Genomic DNA, 22783 nt, shown 5'->3' on the forward strand with positions numbered 1-22783 from the left:
CCAGGTGCGCGGTGACCAGACCCAGGACCTATGGAAGACCTTTCTTCCCGAGAGCCCCGTTCAGTTTTTGCCCCGTGAGTTCGGTGACCAGTGACCACTCCCCCCTCCTTCCTATAAATCGCCGACCGCGACGCAAAGCGACGGGAAGCCTGCGCGATGTTTCCGAGGTCGCTCTCCTCCTCGCTATAAATCCCCGACCGCGGCGTCGATCCCGCCACCTCCAGCTTCTTTCGAGATCCTCTGGATCGGTGAGTCCGGCTCCCCCCGTCCTCCCTCCTCTCTTGCTCTCAATCCTTTCTCTACAGTTCAATTTCATGGTTGTTGAATCGATTTTTTCCGGCTATTTCCTGGAATTTGAAGTCCGATGTTTTCAAGAAAACCGTCAAAACGACGTAAAGGATTTTGATTTGGTTCTTGTATTCTTGGTTTTCTTCGATGGAGACTTGCACGATGTGCTTGCATTTCTTTGTGTCTGATGGAATCGAGGGTTTCTTTTAGATGGGTAGTAGAATGGAAAATTTGATATTGTCAGGAAAATAGTCAAAACGATGCAAACGGCTTGGATTTGGGTTCCCTGTTCTTGTTTCTTTGAATGATTTCTCGTTTGCCGTTTTGAGTTTCCTTATGCCCGATGATATCTTTTTTTGATTGATTGTAAAGGAGGCTGTTAAAGCAGCCACCTGTCTTTTATTTGTGGAAGAAGTTTATACAATAGGCGGCAGGGGTTATAGAAGAGATACAGAAGATCAGTTACTGTTACAGAGTGCTAAGAGAAAGAAATGCCCGCTGATATTTAGGTTTCCTCATATGATCCTAATGATGCTAATGCTTCAATTTGGCTTCTGCGTGCTTACTTTTTGATGGAATTTTTTTTGCGATATTTAAATTGTTGAGTCTACATGCTTCTGATTAATCAGGAATGTGGCTTGGGTTTCTTTAGACAGCTGGTGAAAGTTGAATCAGAAATCTGATTCGTTCGAGAAATTTTTCCAAATAATGCGTGCTCCTTTGATTTAGATTTTGTCGTCTTATAGTTTTCATCTGATGGAAATTTTCTGTTACATTGGAACTCTTGGGTGCTATTTTCTTACATCTGATGGCAACCAGGGTTCTCGATTCAGGTTTTTTTGGATAGGAAGTGCAGTTTTTGTTTCCTTTCCTGGAGAGTGGAGAGATGGACTTGGCCCATGGTCTCCCACAATTAAATGCCTTTAACTGCAGTGTTGGTTCGAGCTCCAGGATAGTGAGTTGTTGGTTTAGATGTAGAGGAAGCAGTTATAATTTTCTTGGAGAAACTAGGGTTTACTATAAATCATGTTCTTTGAGGAGGGGAAAGTGTGGATCTGTTGGTGGTTGTGTGACATGGAGTTCAGCTCGTGCAGGATACTTTGGTGATTTCTTTCATCTCTCTCAGCAGAAGAGATCTCTAGATTTTGATTTCTTGAACCCTCAAAAACTATCGAATGTATCTGCTTTATTCAAGTGCCAGACAAATGATTCTTTAGCATGTGTTGATGGTAATAGTCAAGATGTCAATAAAACTGAAAGCTCTTCAGGAGATGAGCAAAAGCATCTACAAGACTATCTGAGTGCAGGATCCACATCTGTTGTAGAGACAAATAGTTCGGGAGAGGAGGAAAAGGAGACCTACCCTTTGGAGGATTTGAGGGAATTGCTGCAAGAAACTCTCGAGGAATTGGAAGCTGCTCGACTTAACAGTACAATGTTTGAGGAAAAAGCACAAAGGATATCTGAATCGGCAATTGCGTTGAAAGATGAAGCAGAAAGTGCTCGGAGAGATGTTACTTCTGCTGTTTCTACCATTCAGGAGATCGTCAGTGAAGAGAATATTGCTAAAGAAGCTGTACAGAAAGCCATCATGGCTCTTTCCATGGCTGAAGCGAGGCTGCAGTTAGCAATCAGAGCTTTGAGTTTCAACATGGAACAGGCAGGATCACCTGAAACTTCTATGAGTAATGAGGAAGAAGCACTTTTATCTGCTCAGGAAGAGACTGAGGATTGTCGGGCATGCTTGGCAAACTGTGAGGCAGAATTGAGAAGAATTCAGGCCAGAAAAGCAGAATTGCAGAAGGAGGTGGACAGATTGAGCGAGGTTGCTGAGAAGGCTCAGTTAGATGCTTTGAAGGCTGAGGAGGATGTGGCTAATATAATGCATCTGGCTGAACAGGCAGTGGCTTATGAACTGGAGGCCACTCAGCATGTGAATGATGCAGAGCTTGCATTACAGAGAGCCGAGAAGACCATTGTTTCTGCTGATGCTGCGGAGCAGCAAGCGTCATCTTCTGAAGAGCAGATAAGCAATGATGAACCTCCTGTTGTGGTCGAGGTGAGCAAGGATGTTGCAGGTGATACTGCTCCAGCGGGAGATGAAAAGTTGATGGATGATAACTTGTTGGATGGCGATGTATCTGTTAAAAGCATTGAAGAACTCAAATCATCTGATGACATTGATGGCCAAGCGAATGGGAAGTTGAGTTTGGATTCTCAGAAGGAAGCAGAGGTTGAGATGGAAAAGTCAAAGAATGTCTCACAGGCAAAGAAGCAGGACATGCAACAGAAGGACCTGACCAAGGACAGTTCCTCACCTCTAAATTCCCCCAAAGCATTATTAAATAAATCATCTCGGTTCTTTTCGGCATCATTCTTTTCTTTCAAGGGAGAAGGAAAAGAGGTCACACCTGCCTCAGTGTTCCATGGGCTAATTACCTCTGCAAGGAATCATGCACCAAAGCTGGTTATAGGCATACTGTTTCTTGCAATGGGGTGAGTTTTATGCTAAAGCATTAACTTTTCTCATTTTCGCATTACAAGTTATCTCTTTTCTCTTTTGTTACTATGACTATATGGCATGCTATTCTGTAGAACTTTAATCTGTTCTACATGCTAGTGGCTGCGCTACCACACAGCACCATGTGTAAAATCAGGTATGCCATTAACTTCTCACATTGCTATCTTTCTTTTTGATTGGTGTCTCAGGGTTTTCTTTCTCAATAAACGAGCAGAAAGGAATTCTCAGATGCTTTATCAGCCAGATATAATTACCGGTATCGAAGAAGTCACTTCAACTGCAAAACCTGTTCTTCGAGCAATAACAAGGATTCCAAAAAGCTTAAGAAAACTTATGGAGCTCTTACCTCAGGAAGAGGTATATATATTTTTTTGTACTTAATTTTGCATCAGCCCTCAGATCATAGCGGTTAAACTGTTATTTCCTTGGGTGAAGTGCATGTTGCAATTTTTAATCTATAGTTATTGTTACGAATTTCAGGATAGCCGTTTGATACTTCTATATTGAAACTGTATTACTAATGTTGCATTTATGTTAATAAATACGTTGAATGATTGTTGACATTTCTTTCCAGATAAAAGAAGAAGAAGCTTCCCTTTTTGATGTACTATGGTTACTACTAGCCAGTGTTGTATTTGTACCAATATTCCAAAAGATACCTGGAGGTAAGCTAACATTGTCCTAGTTGAATTCTGCTATAACAATGCTACTGTTATTTTATGTATATGCATGCTGTCATCTGGGAGGATATTTCATTTTGACATCTATATCTTTGTGATGATGTATTCTAACTCTTGAAACCCAATTCTGGTTGACCGTAATAGAATGATGTTATAAAAACCTTCAATAAGTGCCTTGTTTATTCTATGAATATATATACACTGGAAACTCTCATTGGAAACTTAAATTATGATAAATCCAAGTAATATTTGAAATGTGTGTTTTCATTTGTTATGTCTGTTGTATCTTATGGCTTCTTCTAGGTAGTCCTGTACTTGGATATCTTGCTGCTGGTATCCTAATTGGTCCTTATGGGCTGTCTATCATCCGTCATGTTCATGGGACCAAGGCAATTGCTGAATTTGGAGTTGTGTTTTTGCTATTCAATATTGGGCTTGAGGTATTATCTTGAAATTTCTCACCAATTAATATAGGCTGCTTGTTAGATGTTCATTTCTTGATGGTCCATTTGTAAATTGAATTCTGAAATACTTGATTCACAATTTGCAGCTTTCTGTGGAAAGACTCAGCTCGATGAAGAAATATGTTTTTGGACTGGGCTCTGCTCAGGTAATGCCATTGTTTGGTGACCTTTATATAGGCGTGATTCTGTGTAATCATTTCTTTCTCTACATTTAGCTGTTATTGACAAATTGCAGGTTCTGGTGACTGCAGTAGCGGTTGGCTTAATTGCTCGCTTTGTTTCTGGGCTACCAGGTCCTGCATCTATTGTCATTGGTAATGGTCTAGCTTTGTCATCTACAGCAGTTGTCTTGCAGGTATCAATGTATGATTTGTCTGCACTTTCTTTGTGTATTAGCTTATGCTTGCAAGTTTTCTTCCCTCCTTCGAACAATTTAATGAGTCCTTGTTTACTATGTTTTGGCTGGTTTTTTGCCAAAAAGTAACCCATCCTTACTGTTTCTTTTCTCCTGTGTATAGTTGCAATATTGCATCCTGAAATTTGGCTCCACCATTTACAGTAAAGGACTACATTTGTGTTGTTATTATTTCTTGACCTAGAGTTTATCATTTCAACCAAAAAGTTTAGCTTATATTTGTTGTTCATCTTGTATCATGCATACTTGATTTTCCATTTTTGTTTGTGCTATTGATTTTGTTTCATTTGTGAATCCTCTGTTAATCTAGTGTGTTTGTGTGTGTATTTATATATCCACTCAATTGCATAATAAAAAATTTCCCGTCATGTGGAAGTTCAAGTAACTATCTTTGTATACATTTGCACCTCTTCAGGTGCTGCAAGAACGAGGGGAGAGCACATCACGCCATGGGCGTGCTACCTTTTCTGTTTTACTCTTTCAGGTATCTGCTTCTTGTCAAGGCCAAACTTTCCTTCACTGATTTGGTTCTCTGCCATAGTTGGAGCTTCAATGTCAAAATAAATTAAGTAGTCTAATGTGAAAGCAAAACTGTTCTTAAATCGCGACATATTCTTTTTCCTAGCTGTATTGGGTTGTCTGTTCCTAGGGAGGATACTAATTCACATTCAATCATACTGCTGCTTGTTTGCCTACAGTTTTTCTTATGACATTATGATGAGCAAAAGGTGCTATATTAAGATATTATGCTTCTTGGCCTTGACTCTTGAGTATCATATCTGTTTGAAAAAATTCTTTAGTGGTTGCATGTTTGGAGTATGGTCAAACTGGCTCAGTGGTTTTGATGACCGTCTTTCATCATGTTTCTCCCCAGGACTTGGCAGTGGTGGTTTTGCTGATTCTCATACCTCTTATTTCACCAAATTCTTCTAAAGGAGGGGTAACCTTCGCATCTCATTCTTCTACTTGGAAATTTTCTGCTTGTCAGCATCGTACCATGTTTTCTATATGCATAAATGTTTTTGCTGTTCTAATTATGCTGGTTTGTTAGATTGGTATCTTAAAAACAGTAGTCATGCTTTGCCCCTTATACTCCTTTTTTTTTTTATTATACATAAGCAAACCTTTCTTAATTCTCTCAGATTGGTTTCCAAGCAATAGCAGAAGCACTTGGAGTAGCTGCTGTGAAGGCAGTAGTTGCTATCACTGCAATAATTGCTGGGGGGCGCTTGGTAAGGCTAATCCCTTGAAATCTAAAATTGCATTTGAAATGGCAGAATTGAATATGAAAGTTATCTATCCATGATTCATTGATTCCATTCTCTTGATCAGCATATTTGTCTGTGTTAAAGGAGTGTCTATTGGTTGGTGAAAAATGTGTGCATACATGATAGATACATATACATGCACACACATGCATCCATGCATATGTATGTATGTATGGATGTGTGGGTGTGTGTAGGAACTTTGTGTTGCTTGAAATCTTGATTTTTGGTACCTTAGATCCATTGGTTTCCAATTTTCAGCACAACATACATGGCCTCTGTATTATACTGCAGTTGTTAATTCTTGGAAGTTAAGACCTCCTTATACCAATACTATTACCTGTGCTTCCATGCATGGTATTTTTTTGTGATAAGCTGAATCTTGCCATCGTTCTTCTGCGATAGTCACATAGACATCAAGTGCTGGCACATGCGAGACCAGTACTGGCACCTGGCACGGATCAGAATGATGCTTATCAAAACTTTTTTTAATATTTTAGATTTAAAAGGGCTTTTCAAATTCTTTTCCTTTTTGTCATGGAATGGCATGTTTATCAGCATAGCACAATATGATATGTGCTCATAAGGAATGCAAAGGCTAAGATTAGCTGATTTAGTTAAATATTTACTACATCTGACTGTATGGAACACACTATTTCCATGAAAAAGAACATGATAAATGTAACCTTGACTTGACAGTGATTCAGCTATTGAACCTATTGAACAAGCTTGTCCATTTTGCCCAAAACTGCATATGACAGTGATTCAGCTTTGTAGAAATTCAGAATTTCCATTCATTTATCTGTTGAATTACAATGTATTCATCCTGACCATTATCTAATATTGCATTCTAACAGTTCCTTCGGCCAATATATAAGCAAATTGCGGAAAACCAGAATGCAGAGATTTTTTCTGCAAATACCCTTCTCGTTATTCTGGGAACTAGTCTTCTTACAGCGCGAGTAAGTGCAGCCATAGCATTTGTTCCACCAGCAATTCCTCCAACTAATAATTTGCGTTGCTCTTCTCCTGACAGGCTGGACTTTCTATGGCTCTGGGAGCATTCTTGGCTGGTCTCCTGTTAGCAGAGACAGAATTTTCCTTACAGGTTGAGTCAGATATCGCCCCCTATCGTGGCCTTCTGCTTGGTCTCTTTTTCATGACAGTAAGCATTCTTTGTTGACACCTGATTAGATGTTCTGGTTTGTCATATATATATGTACGGTAATAGCAGCTTGGCGAACTGAATTAGTTGCACTGGACTCTCTTTGTTTTCTAATTTTACAGCCTTTTATACTGACCTAACCAGTTCACCTTCTATGATTTTCTAACATTGACAATATTGGCATCTAGTCATTTAACACATCCCCCTCCCCTTTTGGCCATTTATCTTTTCAGGTTGGAATGTCGATCGACCCAAAACTACTAATTTCAAACTTCCCGGTCATTGTTGGGACATTAAGTCTCTTGATTGCTGGAAAGGCTTTATTAGTTGCCTTAGTTGGCAGAGTATTTGGCATTTCAAGTATACCTGCAATAAGGGTTGGTCTTCTGCTTGCACCTGGTGGAGAATTTGCCTTTGTTGCTTTTGGGGAAGCTGTAAATCAGGTTGGTTTTTCTAAACTGAGTATATTGTTTCATGTATTGTTAGGCATTCTTGTTTGTGTCAGCATCTGCATTAAGGGTTGCAGTTGCAAGACCTAAAAATATCATATCGAAGCAAGAAAAGGAATGATGCCCAGTTAAAGAATCCTTTTCTTTTTATTTATTTATGGGGGACATGGTGAGAGCTTAGTGTCTTGGTTTGGCCTTTTTGTGTAGGGTATACTATCTTCGCAACTTTCATCTTTGTTGTTCCTGGTTGTTGGTCTCTCCATGGCTCTTACGCCATGGTTAGCAGCTGGAGGCCAGTTTCTTGCATCTAGATTTGAGCAGAATGACGTCAGAAGTTTGTTGCCAGTAGAAAGTGAGGTAAAACACCTGTTTTAAATTGTTATATTCTTAAGTTGGCAGATTGGTATTTTAAGTTCATTTTATTATATTTAACAATATTCAAGCTGGTCATTGCTTTTCTTATATGTTAGTACATTGTTAGTTTGTTCATTTTGTGCTGGAACTTAACTTGGAAAATTATTTCATTTGGATTTGGCTTTATGGGTCAAATATGATATCTATCAGAAGTTCAAAATGTTTTACAACCATCTGGAATCTCATAACAGTCCACATCAATTGATCTGAATATTTGGCAAAGCTGCTTTGGTGAGATTAAGTCTGCTATGAAACCTGTAGATACCTTGCTCGAATGGTCTCAACTTGTGAGCCAAGGAACCAAATTGAAAACTATACCATTGCAGTTAGACTTTGGACCTCAATCTAGCTCTCCTTTTTGGAAGGCTCCTTTATATTGGCATTGCTTGCGATTAATATATTCATGAGAGAAATCCAAATTTTTTTTCTTTCTTTACCAGAAAATTTGTACTCTTAGTTTTGCATATTTTATATGCTTAGAGTATCTACTTAATCTGAATTTTTATGTTTTAATTATATTTGCTCGGATGTGTTTCTTAAAGGGTTACTCTTCTTCGAAGTATGTTACTTTGGAGTTGTATTTTGTCATTTCAAGAAAGAGGAGTTATTAAGTTTTCGTTCTCTGCATGATGCCATCCATGCTGTCCTTGTATATGGGTTTTTTTTGTTTTTTCTTGGTTTTGAACTTTCATTCAAGATATGCAAATAAGTATGTAAGGTCTCTTGAATATGTAGGTTAAGTTTAGTTTGGAGGTGATGCTATGTTGTATAATTCAATGTGCGTGTGCAAATTTAAGGGGATTGGGTTGGAAGTGGGTGTTACAGTTCACCGACTTGCTTTTATAGTTTATAAATGCTCTAAAAATTTGATCAGCTTAAGCAGTGATGAGAATTGATCAATTTTATGCACTAGTGGCTTTTGGTGTCACAGTGTGTAAGGATAGATTTTTAGCTAGTTGGTTTACAAAATCATAATGCCTTACTATTATGAATTTGTTATTTCAAAATTGATATTGCAGGTTCCATTAAATTACCAGTAATGACATAATAGGGCATCAAAGTCTATCTTAGACAAGGTTTGCCAACTTGAGACTAGGTTCTATGCCCGCCGGCTAGCAGTATGAGTCGGTATGCCCTCGTATTGGACTGTAACGGGCCTGAACTGACATGAAAATGAGGGAGAGTCGGGAAGAAAAGAGAGGGAGGGAGAGGGAGGCTAGTAGAGACATCGGTAATGGTGACCAAAGGGCCTTCGAGGCTTCTCCATAGTTCTCTGCGAGAGAGATTAGAGAGGGAGAGAGAGAGAGATAGAGGGGGAGGGAGAGGAATGGATGGAGAAAAAGGCAGCAGAAAGGCCGTCGGAGGGCGTTGTGGCTGTCGGATGGCGGAAATCCATCCGCGGCATCCGCACTTTCGAAACAGAGGTGAGTCGCCCTTGTTTCATCATTTTTTTAAACTCGACTCACAGTGAAGCCTGTAATAGATTTGCCGGCTTCTCGTCCCTCCATTCCTCTCCCTCCCTCTCTCTATCTTTCTCTCTAATCTCTCTTGTGGAGGACTGCGGAGCTTTAGAGGTCTTGGTGGCTTCTAGCGGCCTCGATGGGCCACCACCCACTTTTTCATCTCTTTTCCTCTCCTCCTCTCTTTCTCTTCCTCTCTTCTTCTTCACTTCATTTTCGCCGGCATTTCGAATCGAACATCCGAACCGCACCTCGGCATGCCCCGAACTACTCAGTTCGGAATTCCATGATGTTAGATTATATGGGGAATATGATTTTTTGAATCATTCTCGCTATTCTGGGATTTTGATTAGAACTTTAAGAAGTTATATATGATGTGCATGTTTGGAGGTGCATTTGTAATCGTCAAAAGTGATTTAAGATTTAAAAGTAGAATTTTGAGTATTTAGTTATAACCCAAAAGTAGTTCTAGATTACGTTTAAGATTCCTCAAAATATGGTTTACATAAAGTTGACCTCCTCCCGCTTTCCTTGGACACAGCATCGCATGCTAAATATCATATTTGTGGAAAGTTAGTTTCTTCTAAAAAAATTGTGTTGTCCCCTCAATACCCCTCGTATATCACTTTTTCCCACTTGTTTATCCGAGCTTTTTCCTTCATCATATTAAACTTATCTCATCTCCATCCATATCTTGGATTAATCTCCTCTCATCTTCATCTAATGTCTTTTTTTTTTTCGATTTCTAGGATTATTAATCTCCTTTCATCTCTATGACTCTATCTACATCCCTTTTCCATCTATGTCCCCTTCCAGGATTATTAATCTCCTCTAATCTCCATTTTCGTCCCCTGTCTAATTCTTGTCTACCGAGACTCTTTCTTTCTTCAGATTAATCTCATCTCACCTCCATCCACATCCTCGATTAATCTCTTCTCTTCTCCATCTATGTTCCCTTGTTTCCGACCTCTAGGATTATTAATCTTTTCTCATCTCTCCCTTTTTGTCCGATTTCTTACTTACCAGGTCTTTTTCTTTCTTCATATTAATCTCTTCTTATCTCCATCCACGTCACATCCCCTTTTTGCCAACTTTCATGTGTATTAGAATTTTTTTTTGATTAATCTCTTCTAATCTCCATCCTTGCCTAATGACATGAAGATGAGAAAAAAAATAAAATAGAGAATTTTATATCCAAACAATTTTAGAGTCATTTTAGATATTTATCTTTTTTGACCATTTTTGTCATTCAAAAGCAGCTTTTAGATCTGTTAATCAAACAAACAGCAAATTATTTTTATAGCTTCAAAATATTTTTAGGATATTGACAGCCAAACAAAAACTGCTTTGTCCCAAAGCAACTTTTGACATCAAAACATAGCTTTTACTAAGAATTGCTTTTTGGCTAAAAGCTACGGCATCCCCAAACAAACCCGATGTCTATTTCCAAAATCATGAACACCAATTCTTCTCTTAGATATAGATTTTATCTGTTCCATTATTTTGTGTATAATCAATCCTTCACCAATTGCTCTTGTTAAGGGTTATGTCCTTTGTGTGCATAAAATGCAGAACTGTAGTGTTCCTTAAATGAGGCTGTCTAGGGAATATTGATCTGATTACTGCTGTGTTTGGCACAAAAATGGTTTTGAATCTAAAGGTGTCACTACTAATTGGTTTTAGCTTTGAGGTTTGTTGGATATGAGTATCAATGAACATGAGTCTTCTTCCATCCTTCAATACCATCAACTGGAGGCTTTTTGAATGCTCAAATACCATGATAGCTTGAAGAAGAAGTTTGATAAACAAGGATTACATTCGCATAAAAATAGTCTGTTTGCATAGCCATTTTATGAATAACATTGGTCTGCCATAATACGCCTGTATAAATGCTTCATTGACCTCAATATATCTGGGAAAGAAAATTGCTGATGTTAGGTTCTACAGACATTGACTTTATTTATAAGAAACAAAGATAGATGATGTTTATGAATCAAGTTTCTGTGAGTTGATTTAAGCTTAAGAGCAATGTTGATCAAAGTATGGATACTCCATGACAAACATGTAGCTTTTGGAGATTATATACCATTAAGCTTGAAGAAGAAGATAGCACTTGGTAAGGCAGGGTAAATTAAGTGTAAAGAATCAATTTTTGTAGTTATATTAGAGAAAGGACAGAACATGCTATATTACATAACTAAATATCTATGGAAATGCAAAATCAGCTGAAAATATTTAAAATGATTCTCTGTTGATCAGCTATGGGGAATTGTGGACTATAACCTTAATAATTAATGCACATCAGCATCATGATGGTCATGATGTTAAATGAGTCATTTTCCTTTAAGCTCAGAACAGATGTTGGAACAAAGTTAACAAATATCAGCAATCTTTTTCCTACCTTAACTATCCAGTTGAAGGGCTTAGAGGTTAGAAGAATTCAAATATTTTACTTCTTTGAGGATAAACATAACTTCATAAGCATTAATAATTTGACAAAGATACAGCCAAGCATACAGACGTGTACATACTTCATATGGATGTGCATGTTTAAAGGGACAAATGTGACAGAACTTTGGAATTTCCATGCTAAAAGGTGGGATCAGAAGAAAATATTTATTGTAAAAATATTATAGATCTATGTTTGCACATTGAACTTAGTATAAATGGACATGGTGTTCTCACTTGTTTAATAAGTTGATTGTGTGGCCTTTCTAATCATATGCTGGATCAAAATTTATTGCATCTTACCTGAGAAGTACTGTAATTACATCGATCGAGCTTGGTTTGCTAAATTGTTATCAAAGGTAGGTCTCATTCAGGAAGTCTTTCCCCTTTCTTGTGTGTTCTTAGAATGTTAGAAGGTGCATGATTTCGCGTTTATGTTATTTAAATTCTTAACTTGTTTGATATGTATGAGAATCGTGGGCTAAATATGAGTAAATTTTTCTTTGCATTGTTTTCTTTATAGAACTGTAGATCCTTTAATGGTAAATTTGTTAAATTTATTTTTGAAATAGGAGAGAGATATATTGCATTTTTTTCATGCTACTTAATTTTCAGCTTCGACATGGAAAGATGGCATTTATTAGCATGTACGATTCTAGCCAATTATCCAGTTTTGATTATTGGCTAATGCTTTGGATTGTATGTTTTGCATTAATATTACTCCCAGAAGTTAGTTTGATGTCTGAATAAGATTTGATATTTGTTGCTTATGTCTACATTCCTTGGAAAAATTTACCATTTGATATGATTTTTATTATTATGATGTGGTTGCTTCCTCATCCTACTTCTCTGAGATATATTGTGGATGTGGTTGTATGTACAGACTGACGACCTGCAAGACCATATTATCCTATGTGGATTTGGACGTGTTGGACAGGTGTTTTTGCTATTCTCCTTTTGTGACATTTCGCTATCATATTTTTAAGTAAATCAGTTCCAATCTATTTACTTCTATATGTATTTTTTTTTTCACTTTTTTTTGTCAGATCATTGCACAACTTCTTTCAGAGAGATTAATTCCATTTGTTGCTCTCGATATTAGAAGGTATCATTCCCCATCCAATAGAATATGTGGGTAAAATTGGAATGTGATGTCTGTCAATCATGCTTTTCATGACATGAATGTATAAGATCCACATTCATTCACATGCACAGATAAGGAGATTGGTTTGTATACACCTGGAATTGGTAGAGTACCTTTGGTTCAATGAGATTGTTTATAAGAAAATGCCTCATGATTTAATATTTTTTTCTGAAATAAACTTCTGTTCTTAAATGTTCCCATTTCTTTCTCTGGCCTTTAGAACCTGAAATGGTCACTGAAATGGGTGGGGCATTTTTAAGTCCCATTTTGAGCTTGTACCCAATATACATGCTTTGAAAGAAAATTATGCATTTTGAGCTTGTACCAATATACATGCTTTCAAAGAGAATTATCTATCTGTCCATTGTATTGATTAGAACCCAGTATTTTTGTTGATTGTCATCAATAAATACATTTCTTTTGTGCTATTAGTTGTTAATTATTATTATTTTTAACCATGTTATGTTAGATGTGTGCCTGATAAGTGGCTTACCAGCACACTGCACTAGCACAGTACTAGCCATGTGTCACCAGTCGGTATGCTGCTGTGCTAATGCATGCCAAGCACTCGCAGGATGCAGCAAGTTACATATTGTACTAGTGCCAGGCCAGCACACGACTGGCACATGATACTTCAATCATTTTTATATTGAATAATTTGGGGCATGCCATCTAAGACAATTTTTGACCAGTCATAAGGGATGATGAGTATTGTTCTTGGGCTCCAGCTGCGATCACGAGTACACCAACAAAATATATCATTCATATGATTCATCCGCAAAATTTCAGAAATCTCATGGTCCTGTTTATCTTTAAAAGCTGCTGTCTAGCTCTTGTCATCTCCATGCACTCTCAAATAGGATCTAGTACCTGTAATGGTATCTTCTTGTTCAAAGCAGCCTTCTTACGGATTTTCCTTTTACTAACAAAACATTCATGAGATAGGTTATCACATAGAGCTGTGTGTGTGTGTGTGCGTGCGCGTCTGACAAGCTGGATTTGGCATGGACCTCCCTAGTTTCTTTATATTCAGAAGATTTGATACAGTGTACACAAGCGGCTGATGTAAAAAAGAAATGAGCTCAGAGATTGTTGTTGCCAGTATAACAAAGAACAAAACTGTCAGTATATTCCAAGTTCAGACTTCGAGCACTCATCTTTGTTTCTAAAAATATGTTCCAAATCAAAGGGGGAGGTGGTGTAGAAAAAAAGGTTATTTTTCCATCCCTCTTGAGAACTTTATCTATGAGGCTGGCAACTTGGCATCTTGTGTATAGCATGAGTCATGCGTCACTCTTCTTCTGTAAGCCGTCAAGTATCTGTATGAAAACATCACAAGTCAACAGGAACCCCTCTCCATGAGCCATTAACTCCACCCACTATCTGCCCATGGTTTCCTTTAGTGTAGTTACAGCTAATTGAACCTGTGCTCCCACAAGTTTCATTTTCAATCTTTAGATGGATAAGTAGTCCTGCAGCAATAATAGGTGTGTATTGCCTTGCCATTTTGATCCTTCACAAAAACTACTGTTAGTTTTCCATCATCTTGTACTAAGCAAACATCAGAATTTTGCTTGCTCAATCACTTGGAGGGCTTTTATCATTTGGCCTGCTTAAAAGTCAGTGCATTGAACATGATATGGTCTTGGACCTCTCAAAGATCTTATCAGTCACATTGCCTCTTCATTGAAAACTGCAGCTGTCATCAACCCTTTGGACATCTTCTAGCAATGGTTAGGTATACAGTAGTAACAGAAACCATCAATCATTGTAGGAGTCCTGTTGACAATGTGTTTTCACTGCCTCTAGATGTATCAGACTTTTGTGTTTGATGGACTATCTTGAGGCGCTTGGTAATTCTTCATGGATAGCTTCATTAATAAATCTTTTCAATGTCCAGTTATTGTTATCAAGATACAAAAGGAGTTCTTCATGTCTAATTAGATGAAATTAAAAGATGATTGACATTCTCCTCTATGAAGGCAGTGTACACATTTCATGTTTTGAAACATCACATTGCATTATGATTTTTTTATCTTGTCTTTCCCCATGCAAGGCCAAACAACAAGTCTTTACCAACAAATCTTTTAAGATCAGGTGTCTACAGGATAAAAGTATTCTGCCCATCAAGTATAAAAGCAGCAATACCAGGGAATTAAGAAGACCAAAAAAAAAAAAAAAAAACTATAAATTGCAAAAAGACGTTAAAACAAATATGTTAATCCGAAATAGAATAAAAGGGTATTCCAATATAATGCATCCTTATGCTCCCCCATCATATGACTTCAACTGTTTTCACTATAGCACTGCATAGTGTTTTTAACAATCTGTGACAATGATTTTATAGGTAAAATGTCTGCAATAGGTCTCACTTTTGCAGCTATGAGAATTAAGGTGTTGATAATGCAACCACATGGCACCTAACGGGGTAACTGTGTAAAAGAGGAGCAAAACCTTTTATCACTTGCTCAATTAATTGACATATTTGACAAAGAATTTTTTTCACTGGTTCCTAAAATAAGATGGTTCATCTGTTCTACCAACAAAAAAAAAATCTTCCTTTTGGATTAAATTTTACTTGTTGAATTATTTTTTTAAATTTGTAAAACTCTAAAATTTTTCTCATATTATATTTTTGTTGCCAGTGACCGGGTAGCAGCTGGACGTGCACTTGATCTTCCTATTTATTTTGGGGATGCAGGGAGCCGGGAGGCAAGGAAAATTTCTCAAAATTAGAACATAATTACTATGTTGATTAGTTTTCATGACATTTATCTGAAAATAGTTATTGACAGGTTCTTCATAAAGTTGGGGCTGAGAGAGCTTGTGCTGCCGCTATAACTTTAGATACTCCTGGTGCAAATTATAGAACAGTTTGGGCACTGAGCAAGTATTTTCCTAATGTAAAGACATTTGTGCGGGCCCATGATGTTGATCATGGCATTAATTTGGAGAAGGCAGGCGCAACTGCAGTAAGTGATACCTACAGTATCTATTCTATGCGAAGGCCAAATAAAGAAAAACCCAGGACCATCTTAACTAAATCTTTATCTGAATCTAAAATAGAATATACTCGAAGAATCCATCTAATATTTAACTATCAACAGGGATTTTTATATTATTCTAACCAAATTGAATATTCAAAACTCTCAAGGTTGTACCAGAGACCTTGGAACCAAGTCTCCAGTTAGCAGCTGCTGTCCTTGCACAGGTAAAAAAGAACAAATATTGCTGTTTCCTGTTAGTGCTTTGACAATTGACATGGCTCCGCGGTATCTAAGTGACAGAATATTGCTTTCATTGGCCTTTATCTTCCGATTACTTCTCGTGCAGACGAAGTTGCCCATGTCAGAGATTGCAGCAACAATCAATGAGTTCCGAACCCGCCATCTCTCTGAGCTCACAGAGGTATACGAGCATTACCATTTGAGTCTCAATCTAGTTTATTAGTCACAAGCCTTCTATTTTTCCTTAAGTTTTTATTGCTGCAATTTCCGAATTGCTTTTTTCTTCTGGTCCTTTTCAAAATCAAGATATCTGGTTATTGCAATTTTTCTTGCGACAGAATGGGCATGGCCGGACAGAGTAGTTCTGTATGATAGCATTATATGTATAACAGCTATTTGAACAGTTTCAGCCTCTTATTACTAGGATATGACGACTTAGGGTGGTGCATCCACTTTGCAAGCTCTTTATATCCCTCCAGCACCCACTTCCTTGGAGCTTTTTTATTATAAAAATTTTTAGGTAGGTTTTTCCCTGCACCGGCATCCAAGGCAGCGCTCTTTCCAATTCCTGTAATTAAATCCACCCTTATTACAATATGAAAGTATAGAGTCATGAAATGATGATGATAGCTATTATTTTACACTATTAGTGTTTCAGGATTTTAACAATATGCAACATATTGGTCCTTTCGCAAATGTATTTGTATTGTTTAGGCAAAAAAGGTTGTTATACTAAAGGTACTAATAAAAATAATGATATCATCAATGCTATAAATCATCATGTCATAATGGCTAACAAAAACCATTGTCAATAAAAAAGGTTATGTTTAAAACATGTTGCTTAATATTAACCCTGTACGACATTTATATCAATCTGAAACTTTTGGGATGTAAGATTGTTAACTGCAAATAATAGCATTCTTATAATTATGTTAGACGTAGTTTGGAACATATATTTTATAAACTTCATCTTTGTGTCTGTGTTAATGGGTCAAACTATGATCAATCAAGGTTTGAGAATGTTCTTTTATTGGCTCCTTGGTTTTGACTCTATATGAACTGATGTAAGCTTGGCCTGAGCAACTTATATAAAGAGAGGGACTTGCCATGAAATCTTGAAAACCAGTAGACAAGTAGATAAACTATGATTATATGTGTGCAGTTTGAGTTGGTAAACAGACCATTACCAAGCAATTATAGCTCTCCATTGAAATTTTCATCTTAGTAGTGAATTGGGAATGCTGAATATCTAGGAGGGTAGAAGTGCAGGGACCAACGAGTCCTTTCTTGAGTTGATATTTTAAGTACCTATATCTTGAATGATAGTGATATTGTCATTCCTTTTGGATAATATTCTCTTTCTATTCCATCTTTCTAGCAACAGTTTAGAGAAAGAAGCATGAGGCAGTGTATTATACAAAAAGGGCATAATTATTAAGCTCTCCCTTTTAAGCAACCTATTGATGAGTCATCAAAACCTTAAGTCACCACCATTCAAAAACTTTGGTTTGATTTTGGTTTTGCGTGAATAAAGTGACTTTGAGTTTCGACAGTTTTGATTAAATTATGAACAATAAAGTGTATAAATGAAAAGTGAAAACAGAAAATAACCAAAAAAATAAAATAAGTCAATAAAACAAACTAGACATATCTTAATATAAGAAGGGCATCCTAGCACATGAGGCTCCTGCCATTTGGGGGGGGGGGGGGGTCTAGGGAGGGTTAGATGTATGCAGCTTTATCCTCACATGCGAAGAGGCTGTTTTGTATTTTGAACCTATGACCTCTAGAGCACAATAGAGCTACTTTACTGTCGTGCCAAGGCTCATCTTCAAAATTAATATAGAAAATTTAAAATAAAATGGTCCCGGTGTGGCTCGAACTTGCAACTTCAGCTTATAAGACCAATGCTCTAACCGAGCTCTGAGACCAAGTACTCATCATCTTAACATGCTCTATATATTGTTGGAGGCCTTTGGATTTATCATTTCTCTACTTTCACACCGAAACAATCAAAAAATTGTTGTAAAGAGAATCATGTTTTAGCATGCCACATATCATTAAATTGTTTGATGGAAATCCAATATTTGACAATCACAAGGCCTGTAAGATTTGAGTTTTAGAATTGCTGAACCATATCATTGAATTTAGTTACAACTCACTAAATCTTGTTTGAAAATTAAATACAATAGAAAAACATTACTTGGCCAATTTAATAGTGACTCATGATGTTGTGACTTGGCTGAGTCGCATGTAAACCTGGCAAACTTTCTAAGTTTAACACTTGATCAATAGACTGGCAATCACATTTAGGTGGTATATAAATAGTGATTCGCAACTTCAAATTTTATTAGTGAAGTATTGCAATGAGTTCCTGTCATTCATTAATGACTTTTCTTTTTCTGCAGTTGTGTGAGACAAGTGGAAGCTCGCTTGGTTATGGATTTTCACGGGTTATGTCCAAACCAAGGCCTCAGACTTTGGATCCTGATGAGAATGAAGTTGTTGAAGGAACATTGGCGATCTAAGACTGGAACAATGTGATAACAAAATTTTGAAAACTGTACAGCTGATAATTCATTTCAAAAGCTAAAATTGTATAGAATAATAGAAATGTTGTAAGTGCACTCCATTAATGAAAAAAATTGTGCTTCTAAGGACTGCTATGATTTAGTGCAAAGACTTAAGGTATTATTTTGTGATCTTCTGCCTTTAGTGCAGAAAAAATCCAAAACTTGTACTTAATATCACCAAATACTGCAGGAAGATGGCAGAACTTTAAAGAAAATTAATCAATAAATGGCTCTTTTCATCAGCATCTGTTGGTATTAATTGTCCATTGCTGTCCCAGTTGCTGACAGCTTTTTCTGAAAACAAGTAGCTTCTTTTCTATCTCTTTTCTTATCAGGTATACTGCTGCTGACATCTGATAGCGCTAACAATGCGAGCTAAGTGGTCCTGACATTTACATCATCTTCATTAAGGATTTGGAGGACTTATATTGCATGCTCTTTTTTTCATTTTGTTTTTTTGAAACCTATTATAGGGTATATCTGGTAAACCAAAGTTTTTAGGTCATAGAAGGTTTTTGTGCAAAGCATAATTCACAAGAGGTTTATCATATATTCTGGGTACTGAGTATTAGCTAAATATTTGCTTATGTAGACTCATATTTTGTAGTATTTGGAAGTAAGAGGATAGTTAGAAGTTGATGAGCTATAAGAAGGAAGATGATTTACTTTTGTATGAGCTGCTGCTAAATAGTTAATAATTCAATAGAAGCGGCTTGTTAGTTTAATATATTGTATAATATCACTAATTTTATTTAATAGATTTAATACAATGTTCAGAACTGATTTAATTAAATAAGTTTACAGTTTACAGGTTGCAGTAGTGGATGCTATAAAGAATATCCATAGCCAGGAAGGTAGATGTTAAATTGCAGCTCGGGTTGAATTCACCCTGATACGAAATTACATGTGCTTAGTATCTATGTTATGCTATTAATTATATCTAGGGATTCCCATTCTTGATTTTCCTTTGAGAATTATAGAACAAGGTAAAAATTAATGACAGCAGTTACATTAGCACTTAAACAATACAGCTGATTTCACCTGAACCTTCAGGAACTTTTAATTGGAATTTAGGACATGGTCTCTTATTAAATTAAAATGATACATCTTGTAAATATTGTTAGATTAGTGTAGTGGATATTGGTGCTTGCTGAGTTGGTGCAATGTGCTAATATTTTGAAGCAGGTTGCAGCTTGGAGCTGTTCATGCTTCTGATCATCTGCGCTTTCTACTGGGAAGCTTTTGCTGATGATACTTTGAATGTTAACGGGTTGTTTTAATACTTTTATGTTTGATTGTAAAAACTCTTAAAGCCTTGAAGGTGGATTTTGAAACCGAGAGAACTGAAGTATGATAAAAAATGGTTTCATGAAGAAGCTGGAGCAGCGGAAGACCTGATGCAGTCCGTAAAATGTTGATTGATATGAAGATCCATTGCCAACTTTTTTGTACTACGGATAAACAATCTAGAGATGACCATAAATGATCCTTGTAAAGTTCTCAATAAATATATGAAATGTACAAAGTGAGGGGGCTTTAGTGATGTTATCATCAATGAGAGAACTTAGACAACTTGCTAGTCAGATGTTCTATATTGCAAGCGCATCAATGAAACATCATCGAGCACCTGATTCTTCTCTGAATCGTATATACCGCTAGTTGGACGTCAGTATGACTGCTCGGCTGCACACCTGGTGGGATTCCTGTCCGGCTTTTATCACACATTTTTTATTGTTTCACCATAAGTATGGCTGATTATTTCCTGGAACCTGAGATTCCTTCTCTTCTTGACTATGTATTTAAGTGAACGAGCTAAGCTGAGTAGTAGGCGGTTTAGGTTCATTTTTTCTGCACTACCGCTTATCTGAACTATGTGGAAGGGTTCTTGAGTCTGGATGGAGTTTCAACTGAGTTATAAGTTATAAACTAATAAAATGTTTATGATTAGCCTCTTGAACAGGTAGATTTGCTAACTGAACCAAGTTTTTGATGCTTTAGTTTGTGTTCTTCCTGTGTGCGGATGAATGGCAATCTCAATTCACGACATGAGACAATTTTGCAGTGCAAAGTCCAGCTAGCATCCAAATTCACCACCAACATTGATTGAGAATGAAAAGAGAACCCATCCACTCGGTATCTGCCCGCTGATTGAATTTCCTCCCACTTGAATCCTAGGGTATCCGGTGCTATCTGCAGTTGGCATGGTCATAGTTCATGTACGGGGGGGCCTAAACTTGTCGGCTGAGCTCAGTTTAGCATGTGTTTTCTAAATGAACGAGCCTGGTAGCAATCTCACTGATAAGAGTACAGGAGAGACCGGAGAGCTGGAATGGAGAAGGTTTGTCCCCATTAAATCAGTGCTATATGTCTTACCCATGTATCTGATGATTGGTATCCTTATTCCTAGATCGGTGATTTCCAAGGTTGAGCAGATGATGAAGACTTCATGTAAAGCTTGCTCTTTTATCCATAGGGTACAGGAGAGACCAGAGAGATAGAAATGGAGGTCATTATCTATGATGGGAAAGGTAGCCCTCATTAAATCTATACTCGATGACTTACCTATTCCTATTCCTTTAATGATTAGAATCCTTTTTCCTAGATCTGTAATTCCCAAGTTTGATTAGATAATGGGGAACTTTTTGGTTCATCTAATATCCTGTGGAGAGTGAACTTGTTGTCGCGTGATGTAGTGTGTCGGCCTATGTAGAGTGGTGGTTTCGTGATCTCTTCCTTATTAGTGCTTCAGGATGCTTTTATGGTTAAACATGCAGCTAAATACTTGGTGGAGCTAGATAAGCTCTGGTGCACAGAGCTGATAGCCAAATATGGAGAATGGAATGCGGACCGCATGCCTACACCCCTGCAAAATAGCTCATTCATTTAGAAATCAAATGTGTTCAAATGCTCCTGTTGGTGCAGAATTTCACCAACGTCGGAGAAGCTGGAGTCGAAAGGATTGCGGCCGCCGCCGGAACCTATAAGAAAAGTCTAAACTGGAGTTGGGAGTGCTCCGACAAGACCCTCCGATGCTCAAGTCAGTACTCTGCTTCAACAGAAATGAAGCACTCAAATGGGATTTTGGCAGAGTTTCGAGATAGAGTTTAGAACTTAGAAAAAAATATATCTGGGGGATCTCTTTTATAGATGGGGGAGCGTAACTGCTTGACAGCGACGTCCGTAACTGCCTAATAGTGGGCCGTTCAGGGCCACGCGGAGTTTGTTACGGAGAGTAGTGGTGCCAGTGGACCGTTCGGAGCCACGTGGAGTTTGTTACGGAAAGTGGAGTGGTGTCCGTTGTCGCGACTTGCTAGAGAGTGGTGGGGCCACGTGGAGTTTATTACAGAGGATGGAGTGATGTCTGTTGTAGGAGTTCGGACAGAGTCCGGCTCTTGTAGGAGTTCGGATGAAATTCGGAAGACGGTCGACCACCGTAGAAACTTGAATGGAGTCTGGTTACTGTAAAAATCCTGCTGTTGAAGAAGCTCGGTCATTGACGAAGTCCGGAAGAAGTTCGGAGTAAAGTCGATCGTGGCTGGGAGAAGTCTGGAAGAGATTCGGAGAGTAGTCGATCACTGTAGAGAATCGGCTGAAAGTGAAGCTCAGAGAGCGTTTGGAGCAGTTCGGTTGATGAATGGAGGAGCTCATTATTGGAGAAGTCCAGATGGCATGATAGGAATTCGTCTGTTAGAGGAATCTGGAGGATACTGTGGAAGGCCGTCCGCTGAAGGAGTCCGGATGGTATTATGGAAGCTCGGACGGCCGGAGAGGTTCAGAAAGACGTTACACAAAGTCGGAAGTCGAAAGAGTCCTGAGAGGATCGGTTTCTTACGAATTTCGACTGAGATTATTTTATATCCAATAGCTCCTATTTTGGCCTCTAAAACTAGATGGATAATTGGTGATGACAGGCCTATCAACGTATTCGATGATCCCTAGATTTTACCGATTCCTCCTCCACTATGGACAGTTCAGCCTTACAGAACTAGACGGCATGTGACCCTTGCGTTCAATGTGATGGGAAGTGGAACAATGCTTTTGTAGCCCGATTCTTTGGGAAGGCCTTGGCGGTTGTACCTCTGTTTGACTCACCAGATAAACCCAAGACGGGGAGCCATATATAAAGAGACTAACAGTGCAATAGATTGGGTAGTTTCTCATGCTGCCGATCCGATCACTGGGGCGCTGAATTCCTGTGTCTCCATTCCTCGACTTTCATGATATCTGAATCTCCGAGCCTTGGCTGGTGGGTGACAGACATTGCGGATAA

At 37.8% G+C, this 22783-nt stretch overlaps 1 protein-coding gene across 5 annotated transcripts; it reads left to right on the top strand.

Annotated features, from left to right (window-relative positions):
* The first annotated feature begins 25 nt into the window (after positions 1 to 25).
* LOC105054820 (K(+) efflux antiporter 2, chloroplastic) lies at positions 26 to 20156 on the top strand. Of its 5 annotated transcripts, none has more exons than XM_010936419.4 (22): positions 50 to 248; positions 1108 to 2784; positions 2998 to 3166; positions 3384 to 3474; positions 3793 to 3929; positions 4040 to 4099; positions 4189 to 4308; positions 4784 to 4852; positions 5243 to 5308; positions 5511 to 5600; positions 6491 to 6595; positions 6670 to 6798; positions 7032 to 7241; positions 7455 to 7604; positions 12453 to 12506; positions 12616 to 12674; positions 15359 to 15425; positions 15509 to 15685; positions 15868 to 15924; positions 16047 to 16121; positions 18349 to 18480; positions 19696 to 20156. In XM_010936419.4, the coding sequence occupies exons 2-21, from the start codon at positions 1175 to 1177 to the stop codon at positions 18466 to 18468; spliced, it is 3615 nt and encodes a 1204-aa protein (XP_010934721.1). In that variant the 5' UTR covers positions 50 to 248; positions 1108 to 1174; the 3' UTR covers positions 18469 to 18480; positions 19696 to 20156. The 5 variants fall into 5 exon arrangements, with proteins under 5 accessions (XP_010934717.1, XP_010934721.1, XP_010934718.1 ...); XM_010936416.4 differs by having other exon boundaries at positions 19699 to 20156; XM_010936418.4 differs by lacking the exon at positions 19696 to 20156 and adding an exon at positions 18849 to 19680.
* The last annotated feature ends 2627 nt before the right edge of the window (positions 20157 to 22783 follow it).

This window comes from Elaeis guineensis, chromosome 12 (genome assembly GCF_000442705.2).
Source record: "Elaeis guineensis isolate ETL-2024a chromosome 12, EG11, whole genome shotgun sequence".
NCBI lineage: Eukaryota > Viridiplantae > Streptophyta > Magnoliopsida > Arecales > Arecaceae > Elaeis > Elaeis guineensis.

What these genes read in the sequence shown, in the direction of transcription:
- LOC105054820 (XM_010936415.4), top strand. Translation starts at nt 1,175, where the DNA reads ATGGACTTGGCCCATGGTCTCCCACAATTAAATGCCTTTAACTGCAGT. An exon ending in TTGGGGAAGCTGTAAATCAG is followed by an intron (nt 7,242 to 7,454) that starts GTTGGTTTTTCT and finishes CTTTTTGTGTAG; the next exon opens with GGTATACTATCTTCGCAACT. An exon ending in ATCTCTCTGAGCTCACAGAG is followed by an intron (nt 16,122 to 18,348) that starts GTATACGAGCAT and finishes CTTTTTCTGCAG; the next exon opens with TTGTGTGAGACAAGTGGAAG.